Source organism: Molothrus ater, chromosome 3 (genome assembly GCF_012460135.2).
Source record: "Molothrus ater isolate BHLD 08-10-18 breed brown headed cowbird chromosome 3, BPBGC_Mater_1.1, whole genome shotgun sequence".
Lineage (NCBI taxonomy): Eukaryota > Metazoa > Chordata > Aves > Passeriformes > Icteridae > Molothrus > Molothrus ater.
Window position 1 is genome coordinate 81615871 of NC_050480.2, and position 12793 is coordinate 81628663.

General features: G+C 45.3%; 1 protein-coding gene across 1 annotated transcript; it reads left to right on the forward strand.

Annotated features, from left to right (window-relative positions):
- The first annotated feature begins 1601 nt into the window (after positions 1–1601).
- Positions 1602–7127, forward strand: ADI1 (acireductone dioxygenase 1). Its single transcript, XM_036381094.2, has 4 exons — positions 1602–1802; positions 2110–2229; positions 3772–3951; positions 5672–7127. Exons 1-4 carry the CDS (start codon positions 1683–1685, stop codon positions 5801–5803), a joined length of 552 nt encoding a protein of 183 aa, XP_036236987.1. The 5' UTR covers positions 1602–1682; the 3' UTR covers positions 5804–7127.
- Positions 7128–12793: the final 5666 nt, after the last annotated feature.

Consider the following 12793-nt stretch of genomic DNA (forward strand, 5'->3'; position numbering starts at 1 on the left):
CACTGAATAGTAGGGTTTAAGCTAGGAGTCACTGAAATGTTTTTGGATTTGTTAATTTTTATACAGATGGTTAGAGCTGCAGAAGTTTGTTACTTAATAGCTCTCATGCATTATAATATCTTTCCTGAGGCAAAATGTGAGGGTTTTACATATTTAGTCACATGGTTGTAGGAGGAGGAGGAAACTGGCTATCCAGTAGTTAATAGGTCAGTGAGGATTTTTATTTTTTTCTCTCATTCAAAACTGCACATTGAAGCTCCTCTAGGGGTAAAAGAGGGCACTGCTTGGGCCCCCTCTGCTTCTTTGTATGTATGCACACAATTACTTTGTATGTATGCACACAATTATTTACTTTCAAAGTTTGGCTGCAAAGAAAAGACCCATCACCCTGATCAGGTATCTAATAACTTGCCTATCTTACATATTATGTTAAACAAGTAAATCCTGTTTATTGGATGGAAATCGGTTTTGTTTTGGGTTTTGTTTTTTGTGGGGTTGTTTGTTTTTTTTTTCAGCAGGAGCTTTGGAAAACCTGTAAGATTGTGGTGGGTAAATCATAACTGTGTAATACTGAATTTAGGCCACTTGATTACCTGAATCTAATAGGTAGATTATAATAGAAAATCTAATAGGACAGAGTTTTATATCAATTTCGTATGAATGGTTATTCTTCTGGAAATTCAGGACAGAAGAAGGGCAAGAGGAAGGTTACAAGATTAAGGCCGATTAAATGATGGAAAAAAATAGTACTTCTCAAAAGGAGTTAACGGGGGCTTGAGGGCCTGCAGAGGATGGCAGATCTCTAAGTCATCTTTTCAGAGAACTGCAACTTTAGGAGAATATTGGCATTTAGCAGCCACGATATTGTGCTGGCTGTCCCAAAATGCCTACTTGTCTTCCATGTGCCTTAGCACAGCTGCTATAGGGTATCTGTTTGATAACCAGTAGTGCTTAAACATAAATACTATACATTAAAGGGATCTGGTACCTTTTTATGAGAATTGGAATAGTAGTGGTTGAGACCTTGGTAAGTAAGAAACTCTCTTTATGAAGAAAAATTCTAAGGAGGGATTGTTTCAGTTGTCTGGCCATTCTTATATTGTGCTTAGCTGGCTCTTGGTTTATTTGCCCTGCAGGATCAGGTAGATGCAGAAGTGTGGAGGCTGGAGGGGACACAGCCCAGGGTGTCTTGTTCACTCCAGCTCAGGGAGGATGCTGAGGATCTATCTTCATGGATGAGACAACACAAGTTATCTGTGCTAGCATGTCTTACACTTTCTTTATTTTTTGCCTAGTTTCTTTTTTTCCATATTGTGGGGTTGCAATGCCGGCCTTTAAGCTTGAGCCGTACCAGTAAGTTCCGTCAGAGCATTTACAGCGGGGGCCGACACGATGCTAACACCATGGCCGTTCACCCGGGATACCCCGGGGGCTGGTGCGGGTGAGGAGTCCCGAGCCCCCGGCCTGTCTCTCGGGGACTCTCGGCTCTCAGCCTGGCGCTGTTCCCTCAAACGAAAGCTCCACACCGCCCCGTGCTCAGTGTGTTTGGAGCGGCCCGTGGCGCCCCTGTACCGCTCTGCCCCAGGCCGCGGGGCGGGCCCGTCCCGCTCGCTGCCGGGCCTGGAGCGCCGCCGGGGCGGGACGCGCTGGCAGCCCGGCCCCGCGCGCACTGTGGCGGCGGGATGGTGGAGGCCTGGTACATGGACGAGTCCCAGGAGGACCAGCGGACGCCGCACCGGCAGCGGCCCAACCGCGCCGTCAGCCTGGAGCAGCTGCGCCGCCTCGGCGTGGTGTACCGCAGGGTACGGCAGGGGTGATACCGCAGGGGTTGGTACCGCAGGGTACGGCGGGGAGCCGCGGGTCGAGCTGAGCCGTGCGGGGAGCGCCTGGCCTGGCCAGGCCGGGCCGCCTGCAGGGAGGAGGCAGCGGGGGCGGGCGGGGCCGGGTGCAGGCACCCTGTGCCCTTGTGGCTGCTCCCCCTGCAGCGGCCGAGCCGCCCCGGCACTGCCGGCACCTCGGGATTCCCACGAGTGCCTGAGTTCCGCCTTTAGCAATGGCGTCCGAACGCCTTTTTTATTTTTTTTTTTTCTCCTGTGCCTGTTTTTTTAGTTGGATGCTGATAACTATGAGACTGATCCGTGCTTGAAAGAGATTCGGAGAGCAGAAAATTATTCTTGGATGGATATAGTGACCATACATAAAGACAAGCTTCCAAATTATGAGGAAAAGGTACGCGAAACTTGGCTCTCAGTGCGGGTTTCCGCGCCGGCCAGCGTGTGACACCCGCACAGCCCAGCGGGACACGGGGATGAGGCTTCCACGTGTAAAATACATCCTGTACCGAAGTCCTGAACATTGAAAAAGAGCCTTTGATATCGTTTTAAAGATAGTAGAGGTCTTTTGCTTCTGTACATTGCCTTCAAAGGTTTTGAGGATCATTTCCATCATTGTCATTTCAAAACTAAGATTCCTACCAGGAGTGTTCTGCCAATGCTGACCTGTCCTCAGAGAGCCTCTCTGGGATGAAGGCAAGTGGCTGCCAGCTGGGCCTGGGCTTTGAAGGCTTTTACATCCTAATGGCTGCTTGCATAATGTATCTTTTTAAAGTGAGTATTAACCCCATGGAATTGTTCCTTGTACAAGAACATTTTTTACCTTGGGGAACTCGTACCTTGACAATTTCATAGCAGCTCAACACTGTTCAGGTGAGCCTCCTAGAAGGAGCTTTCTCATCCCAGCCTCCAGGTGCTGCTGGCTTGCTTGGCTTGCTGCTCTGTCTTGAGCACAGCAAACCAATGACACTTTAATATTTTCATTAAATTTCCATTTACCAGTTTGTTTTAAGCCCATTGTGTTCTAGTGGTTTTGCTTTGGTGAGAAGGTGAATTAGGTAGTAACTCATTAGGTAGGCTCTATCTGACAGAAAGATGGGTCATTCTTTACAAGACGTAGGGACTTCTGCTCATCCTGCTGTGCTGGATCACTTCTGGCTCAAGGACATCTGCAGAAGTGTATGGCTAAATATCATCCAAACCTGAGCAGGTGGTGATGGTACCTGGCATTGCTCTGCTCACTGTGCACTAAACCTCCCAGGCCTCCATTAATTGAACTTTTAAAATGTGCTTTGTATTCATGTGCATGTACAAAGAATTCAGCATTCCATAAAAAAGAGAATGTTGCTGCCTCTGTCTTGGACAAGAGAGCCTGGAGCTGGGTTTCACTGTGTGTGGGCAGGCATGACACACTGTTTCATCAGATTGCTGTAGAGGGGCCGTGTTTGGCAGTGACTGCATTTTCACAGACAGTAGTAGTACCCTGTGCAGCTAATTCAGCTCTACATAAGTGTAAAAGAGAGGGGATAATCTGTGTCTGTTTGGTGCTGCGCATTGGGGGGGGAAAAAAGCACAAAATGATTGAACTGAACAAGCGCAAGGACCAAATCCTGCAGTGTCATGTTTTACCCGTCTCTTTTTCAAATAAGTGTAAGCATCACTGTTATTCAGAGGATGGTTATGTACAGCTAGAGCTGCTGTTTCTTGTCAGAGGAGTGAGTTCCTGCCCTCCAAAGGGAATGTAGAAGCCTGCTTAGATGTGTCTGGAGACAGAGGCTGGCTGGCTGGCTGGCTTGGCCATCTTACCCATGTTGGTCTCCTCTGTTAGCTAAAACACAGTTACCCTTTGAAAGCCTTTCTCAGCTTCTCTCTGTTTCTGCCAGTTTTCTTTGCAGCTTTCCTATGTTCAGTAGTTTTCCAAAATATTTGCTATTCCTAGATAAAAACATTTTATGAAGAACATTTACACCTCGATGATGAAATTCGCTACATCCTGGAGGGATCTGGCTATTTTGATGTTCGAGACAAGGATGACAAATGGATTCGGATTTCCATGGAAAAAGGAGACATGATAACCCTCCCTGCTGGCATATATCACCGATTTACACTGGATGAGAACGTATGTTGTTGTAGATTACCATAAATTTTGATGACAAATCCATGTGAATGTATATCACATTAGTAACTACATGCCCTGAGACTTGAAGTTCATTAGCAAAACATATTAAATATGAAGGAGGAGGATGAAAAATAATAAATAATTCACAGCATCTGAACCTTTCATCTCCAGGTCACAAATTCAGCCTCTCCTCCTCAGCTGTGACTGTAACTCATTGCCACGTGATATCTGTGGCATATCAAGCCTTGGGCTGTCCTTCCCACAGTTGTCCCGGCTGTCTGTTGAGGTGGAGAAGGTGTTGATGGATCATTCTGTATTGCTTTGTTGTGTCTTTTTGTGGGGATAGAAGAACATGTCTGTGTCCAGCAGTGACATTATTCACAAGTGTGAAATTGACCTTTGGGGAAAGAAGGATTTAAGGGTCCAGAGCCACTACTTGCAACTACTGTATGCTAAGCTGGGTGCTGGCTTCACAGGTAGTGGCCTCATTTGGAAGAAATTTTTGCCAGTGGGAGTGTGAGATTGGCACTTACAGTCCTGGTCTGTGTTTCTCTTCTTGTGGGCTCTTACAGAGGTGTTTGTAACCTCAGCATTACCCCTGCAAAATGGGGTAACATGTGTTGTCTCCTGTGTGGTGAAGTTGCATTTCTGGTGAAGGAATGGTTTTGTTTTGAATCAGCTGTCCAGAGAGCAGTGTTCATACATGTGAAAAAGGGAGATGCTGCTTTAGTGAAAAACCCAACTTTTCCCATCTGCTTCTTGAGATCCACAGCGAATAAACTACATTTACTATTCTCAGGCTTTTTCTCTACATAAACAAACTGTCAGGGATTATGGTTGAGTCCCCAAGAAGTCTTAAGTGTTTGTTCACTTCAGGAGCTTTAGTCCAGAAGTGCTGACTTTAAAGTAAAATCTTTAGGTGCTTCTAGACCCTGTCATTTTGCAGCTAAGTTCTTTTGGTACCTAACTTTATTCTTACCATTTCTGAACCTGGGTGTAAAATAATCATCTGTTTGTGTTTTACAGAGTAGGTAGGGTCTAAATAGTACTTCTGCATAGTAGGCAGGAGAGTTCCCCATCACCCCATGGTTGGAGCACTTCTGCAGGATGTGAAATCCCATTTTCTGCTGCCACAGTTGTACCTTGCACCAGGCATATTTTTGGTTAGCTGGTGTTAGCTGGTGTTAGCTGGCTGTTGCTTTTCCTTTTGGAATCCGGAGACTTTTCACTTCCTGTAAGCTTTATTTTTTGGGTAGCTTATGCACTTCCCATTCAGTTTTTATGGCTGTGACTGTGATGCTTCTGGTATTCCCCAAAAGCATCGTGTAAACATCTTGGGTACTTGGGTTCTGCTGTTTAACTAAGCAAATAGGATTTAAATGCTGCACTGCTGTGTATTGTGGATTCAGTGCAAAAGGTTTACATAAGACAGGATGGTTTTGGTTTCTTTGACGCGGGGAGAAGTATTGATTCTGCCTGAGCTGGAGGTACTGATCATGACACAATGTATCACTGCATAGGGACCACAGTCTGCCACTGCAGGCACTGGGAGCAGGAACAGCAGTATAATGCTATAATTTTCTGGAATGTGTGAAGCTTTCAGTCATCATGAAATAATTTCAAAAATTTCTGCAGAAGTGCAAGTGAAACCTTAACTTTGGAATGAAGATCCCTTGAAAAGGAGCTCTTAAATGACTTGTCACTTCTTGTTCTGTGGCAGAATTATGTGAAGGCAATGAGGCTGTTTGTTGGAGAGCCCGTCTGGACTGCGTACAACAGGCCGGCTGACGATTTTCCTGCCCGGAAACAGTACATGAAGTTTTTGGCTGAAGAAGCACAAAATGGTGTCTGAGACCTGATAGGGGGAACATCCCGAAGCCCCATCAGAATAAATGTGCCTTGCTGCTTTTCACTGATTAAACTTGCATTTACATAGGAAATTGGAATCACAGAATCGTAAAAAAATTTAGATTGAAAGGCCATTTGGAGGTCATTTAGTCCAACCCTGTGAATTACTATACCAGTTTTAAATCTAGACCATGTTGCTCAAGATGTTTGGAAACTTCTGGTGATGGAGGTCAGACAGGCTGTCTGGGTGCTGGCTCCAGCGCTTAGCTGCTCCCATGGCCAAGAATTTGTTCTTCATGGCCAACTCCCTGGTTGCAGTTTGGAGTTGTTGTCTATTGCCCTTTCACTGCATGTCTGGGGAGAGTCTGGCTCTGCCTTCTTTAAAGTCCCTGCTCTAGTAGGAAACTGTAGTTCAGTCTCCTCTGAGCCTTCTCCTCTCCAGGCTGCACAGACCAGTGCCCTTGGCTGGGCTCCCTTCTGCTAAGTAAGATGTTCAACATGTTTTGCCCCAGTTCTGGTGACTGAGGGATGTCACTTGTGACCACCTGATAGTTTAGTTTGAACCACAGACTGTTTTGAGCCCGGTGGACCCAAGTTCTTTATCCACCCAGTAGTTTGTATCCTCAGTCAGGCTGCACGGCTGCTGTGGGACACACTAGTGAAAGCCTTGCTGGAGTCAAGGGGAATGGCACCTGTGGTGTCCCCTTTGCTACAGAGCTCCTGGGAGTTGGCATCAATCAGAATGTGCCCTTGGTGAATTGGCATTGACTGGTTGCTCCTCATCACCTCCTCATCCTGGTATTTCTTGTGCCTGGAACACCTTCCATAATGGCATATTCTGTAACATTCCTGGGAGCTGAAGTAGGGCTGAGCAGCCTGCAGTTCCCCAAATGTTCTTTTGTGCCTTTTTGAAGGTGGCAGTATTATTTGCCTTTTTCTGCTCAAAAAGGTTTTCCTGATCTCTGTGACCTTTCAAAGATGCCAGCAGCCTTGCAGTGACATTAGTCGCATTTACAGTTGCTCAGGAATCCATTTTCTAACCTTTTTTTTTCCTTGGTATTTCTGGCAGGTAGAATTGTGAGAGGTGGGCTACATTAATATTCATTTTGCTCAGAATCCATGCTAATGAACTACGTAGGATTCTGGTTTTAATTAAAGAAAAGAAACTCTCCTTCATTCTTGTCTAAAAATGTTCAGAAGATAAATTTGCATAATCGGCATTTTAGTATGCAGCTTTCCAAGTTCTGCCCTGGTACATAAAACTGGTTTTCTCAGTAAAATGTAGCAAATTTGTTCTTGTGAGTTATTAATAAAATTACTTTGATCTAGGTATGTTGATTTTTTATTGGTTTGTTGTTTTTTTAATTCTTTGTGCTGACATTTAGGACCCATTGAACAACAGTGTTACTGTAATTATTAATCAGCTTTTATTCCTTGTGCTGGCATTGATTTGTTCTGTAACATGGGACAAATCACTCACTGTGCCTCAGTTTCTTGAGCTGTGAGAGGGAGAAGAGTAGGCTTAGGCACACTAGGCTGGTTTTCAGTAAATGCCTTGTGCTTCCAGAGGACATGGAGCTCCCCAGCAGTGGGCACTGGAGCATTTTACTCTTCTCAATGATGAATTATGTCAGCTGGGTAGATGTACTGCTTGCTCCAGCTCTCAGTGGATGATGAGCTGACTGCAGCCTGTGTGCTGATTTCAGCCAGATATAATACATGCTCCTGCCTTGCAGTCCCCTTAATAAACAACTCTAGAAGGAGGTTGAAATGGCCCTACCTGGGTTTTCCTAATGTAGCAGATGATGGATAATTGAACTTTCCCACTGTTCTTTCCTATGTGTGTGTACACAGCCCTTCTTAGTAGGTAACAGCGTTTTTCTCACTTTGTAGCAGCATTACTGTTAACCATTTCTGGGTGGTTTATTTCTTCAAATGTTTCTGAAAGTGAAGTTGCAATTTTGAAGTGGAATTGTACTAAACTTAAAGGTTGGAAAGGATGAAGAAAAAGGTCGTGTTTCCCGGGGTTTGGGTTGCAAGCTAGATGAGATGTGGGGACACAGGTGACCCTTCAGTCTGCCAGTGTGGGCTCAGTTTATGGGAGGGGTGCAGGCACAACCCACGCTTGCAAAATTGAAACTCATCCAGCTCTCCATGCAGCCGGGACTGGCTTTTGTGCTGTGGTCCATAAGCCTGTCTAAAAATCAGTGTTAGGAGCAAATAGGAAGTTTAGCTATAGTCAGACACACATGGGGGAGGCTGTGCTGTGACATGTGCCTTATTGGCTCAGGGATTTGTGTGCCACTTGTCTGAAGGGAGGTCTTGAATGTCCTCTTGTACAGCACACTGGGGCTTCCTGCTCCCAGAACAAACTTTGGGGATTTTTCAAGGTACAGCTACAGGAATAAATGACAGTTATTGCCTGCAGCAGATTTTATTCCTTTGATTTATATGCCACAGAAAATTGGGTTTCTGAATGTAAAGTAAAACGACTGCTGTCTCCTGGCGCTGGTAGCAGTCCCTGGTATCCTATCGAATTCATCCCCCTTCTAAGCTTTTGTTTCCTTTTTTTTTAATCAGAAGCCAAGGTGAGACTGTTCATTCCTCCCATAGGCCTTTCTGTTTTGATCTCTCTCTACAAAAGGAGAGGTGGGGCAGCAGCACAGGCCCTCAGGAGCCCCCACTTGCAGAGCAGGCAGCCCCAACAGGCTGGGGGAGCGACCAGGAAGAGAGAGCAGGTCATGCATCCTCCTCATGAGAGATTTACAGTCGGAGCAGTGGTGAGGGATGGACAGTAAAGCAGCTGCCCGCAGCAATTGCTTTCAGCAGCTCGCTGATGTAGGATGTGACCTGGGGAGCAGGACTGAACCACCTTGTTTTGTTGCCTCTCTGGAGGAATATATACACCCAGTAGAGCTCCCATCTCCTGGCTGTCAAAATAACACACGATGGCCCCACTGAAGATCGTTCATCATTTTCATAGCACAATGCATTCTGCTGCTGAGAGGTGGCAGGGGCTGTGGGGGTCTGACTGTCAACACTTTGGAGTCCATGCCCTTTACTGCTATAGGTGTCTTTGAAAGGGTGAAAGCTTTGCACTCTGAAAGTGGTTTTTGTCAGCCAGGAAAAAAGCAATTTGGGGCTGGAATAAAGATTCCACACCTGCAAAGACGTTATGTGGGAAATTACAGTGGGAGGAAACAGCTGGGCAGAAAAAAATGTTAATAGAAAACATTCCAGAAAGCAGAGAGATGGGAAGGACAATATGCCATTCCTTCAGATGAAAAATGCAGTTTATTTTCATTGTGGTTTTTGGGTTTTTTTCTTTCTTGCTTCTGCCCACCCCTACCCACCACTTCCCCCCTCCCCCCAAAAAAAACCTGCAAAGTTAAATTGATTTTTGGTCCAAAAACATGGTTCTGTTTTACCACAGCCAGTGGAAGACCTTGGTATATTGATGTAGTATGAAAATTCATGGAAGTAGTTTCAGCAACATCATATTGGCAGCATTAACTCAGGCACGGGAAATAGTTCAGCTCCTCCAGGATTAGAGTTTAAAAAAATAGGATCAATGGTACTGAATTGAGATGTTTCAAGATAGCTTTTTGGTACTTATGTATTATTTTCTGCTTAAATCCAAACTTTCCCAAAGTGGCATATACCCCATATTCTCATGAGAGAGCTTTTCTGAAGGGGACTCAGTGCAAACTGTGGATGGACAGTAGGATTTTTAATAATTTACGTGGGCAAACTGGTGTCTATGCTCCCTTGTTATATGTCCTGGAGCAAGTGTCTGTGGCTGGATTTTTTTAATGAAAAGACATTTCACGGCCAGTTGGTAGTTAAATAGTAACAGTCACTTGGGGGAGTCTAAAAATAGGTGAGGGGAAGTGCTGCAGGTGGTGAGTGTCTCGCCCTGGGCTGCCTGAGGGCAGGGGCTGTGCTGCTGCTGCCTGCAGCTGTGGGAGCTGGTGGCTGCCTGTCCTGGCTGCTGAACTTGACAAGTATCAATCTTCATGTACTCAGAGCACCGGGTCCTGCTGGCAGAACAGGCACCTCCTGCCAGGTTTCTGGTTCCAGGACTTCACTTGAGCTAGGAACTTAGGAGAAGGGACAGTTTCCTGATAAAGGCAGTCATTTAATGTAAGCCGGCAAAGACCAGCACACGTAAGGCTGAGATGCAAGCTGAGCACTGCTTTGAAGAATATTTCTTTGTAGCCAAATTGTGGATTTAGATTTTTGGCCAAGCCCTAGACCTGACTTGTTCTGCGCTTGAAAATGACATCATTTGTTTGGGAGTCTTTCCTGGGAAAATGATAGAAATTTCTCAGATTCCTTCCGTCCCCCCCAAATAGGGGAGGAAGTCTGAGAATAGGGTCACTGACAGTTGTCTTCTATTTCCTGAAGCAAATAAACATCAACTCATTGGGGGCATGAACTGGTGTTACAATTTAAATATTCCTGGCTCAAAGAGGCAGATTTCATCTGATTTACTGCACTCATTGTGATTTTACAGCTTGATTCCCAAAACATTTTGTATGGTTGCAAAAAGGTAATACTCTGCTGTGCCTGCAGTTTGAAAAACCTATTTTTGTGCAACTGAGTCACTAGCTCTCATTATTTATTAACTGTATAAGTACCCAGATAAGGCAAAGAAGAAAAATTTCACAAAACCAAAATGCTTGGGGAAAGATTCAACAGTTGAAGGACTGTGAATCTCTTTTAATTCTGCCCTCCCCTGCTGCAGTTCTCTCTGGGATACCTGCATTAATTTTGTTTAATTCTCTATGCTGCTTCTTAGAGTACCAATTAAAAACTGTTGTGCCTGTCAATATTAGCTGGTAGAAAATTGGGCTGGGTATGCTCTGTGATTGCCTTTGGTCACAGACACAGCCCAGAGCAGCCAAGCTGAGCTCTGGGCTCTGTTTTCCCCTGTGATCACAGGCATTTGAGCTGGGAGAATTTGATTTGGGTCTGCCCTCAGGCTTATTTTTTTTTCCCAAATGATTCAGGCAACTTAAAGCTGACCTGCTGTTCATGGGAAGGAGGTGAGCTGTCCTTGGTGATGCTGTAACAAAACCAAGTGGTGGCCAGGTTTTGCACAGGCTGCTGCCCCAGCCTTGGGTGGGGCTCAGTCCTGCTGCCTGCCACTGGAGTGTGTCCCAGAATTTGATGTACTTGCTCACACATCTCACACATTGTATTGAAAATAGTGTTTTGGGGTTGTTTTTTTTTTTTTTTGGGGGGGGGGGATTGTTGTGGGGTTTTTTTCTTCTAATTAACAGCTCTAGTTCTGCATCTCTTAACTTCAGTTTTTTCAATTTAGTACTGACAGTCTTGACAGTTTTTCAAAGCCAAAGAGGAACCTTCTACCCCCTTCCATCCTTGCCTCAAAAAAGTGACATCCAATTTTTTCCCCTCTTTGTGGGAAAATTATAAGCCATTATTGCTGCCTTTTGGGTGGATTCATTTTAATGACTCATACATAATAAACATCTGCAGATGACTGCCCAAATCTAGGACAGAAAATCTATGTGTCGATCCAGAACAGCTTGGAAAGGCAGCACCTAGGTCCTCCTCCCCATCCACACCTTTCTCTTCCTAAGAGCAGGCTTGTGACCATCTCTCACACCTCTTGCAGATCAGAATCTCTAAATTTGTAATCCCCAGACTGGCTGGGAGAACTAAGTGGGAAAGCAGCTTTCTGCTACCATATCCTGAAGGCTGGTGCTGGTGGGGCTTGTTTGCATCCATCACGACAGAACTGCTGTTCAAATGCCAGAAACTCTGTGCAGGTTCCTGCATTGTAAGGTACCTCACTGATAAGATAATTCCTTCCTCAATGTTTAATTAAGTCAGTAGAAAGCAAGATGGAAGAAGTGGATGGCATCTTCCTTTGAACTCTGATAGGTGGGAGCTACTGGATAAACTCACTTTACATCCTTTATTTCCATGGCCTCTGCTCATGACAGAAGCATTATAGGTTGCTACCTCAGCAACCTCAGAGAAGTTGACCCTGCCTGCTGTGGTTCTGCCTGTCTGAAAGACATTTACATCTGTATTTGCTGCTTCAGTCCCATTTTGCCAGTATTGTTTGGTTTCAAGTTGAAGCAGTGAGGGAATGTTCTCACTGCAGCTGCTGATGGCAGTACCACACATCCCGCGCTCCTCTTTCAGACAGCTCCAGCACATGTGGTTGATTAAGCACATCAGCTGACATACAAATGAGAGAGACAAACTTAGCTGTGCATAAAGATCATACCCTGCTTATCCCCCACTCTGACGGGATTTGCGAAACACCTGCAGCAAAGGCTTCACAGAGGAGCCGTCTGTGTACCTCTTATTAGGCCTATAGTGCAGAAAAGCCAACAGCCTACCCAGGCAGTGTGGTAATTCCCAGCACATTCTTGTGTTGACAGCCTCAGGATGAAGATGTGTTAGCTGGAGAGGGTGTTAGCTGGCTGGGTGAGTTCTTCCACCAGGTCAGTGAGCTCATCTAGATTGTGCCGAGCGCTCCTGCTGACATGAAGGATAGGGTAGGAGAAGGAATGACCATCCTTTCCAGTACACTGGCTGAAGTCCATTGTGGAGTTTCAGGCATGTCTGCACATGTCTGCCTTTGGGGAACACCTAATCTGTCCAGTCTGAAAACTGGAAAAAAAACAGGAAAACATCAGTGACCAGCTGGTGAGGGGATGCCATTATCACCTGAACTGCAGTTAGGTATTAGAAATGCCAGAGAGATGCTCAAGTTCTTTTGAGGATCAGAGTCTCTGTGCATAATGCAATTATCTGGATGTCTGAAGTACACCTCTTCTCCTCTTTTAATAAAAGTGGGAATTTAAATGCAAAACTTCTGTTAAGGCACATTAAGCTTTAAGATTTGAATACAACAATCAGGGCATTCAGGCTCTGCTTTCCACAGCTTTTCTCACTTAGCCAGATGACATATGCATGCTGTGTTTTAGAACTGAGCTCTGCCCTCATTTACACC

Coding starts and splice junctions, on each gene's coding strand:
- ADI1 (XM_036381094.2), top strand. CDS start 1,683: ATGGTGGAGGCCTGGTACATGGACGAGTCCCAGGAGGACCAGCGGACG. Junction 1,803..2,109: donor TCGGCGTGGTGTACCGCAGG/GTACGGCAGGGG, acceptor CTGTTTTTTTAG/TTGGATGCTGATAACTATGA. Junction 3,952..5,671: donor GATTTACACTGGATGAGAAC/GTATGTTGTTGT, acceptor GTTCTGTGGCAG/AATTATGTGAAGGCAATGAG.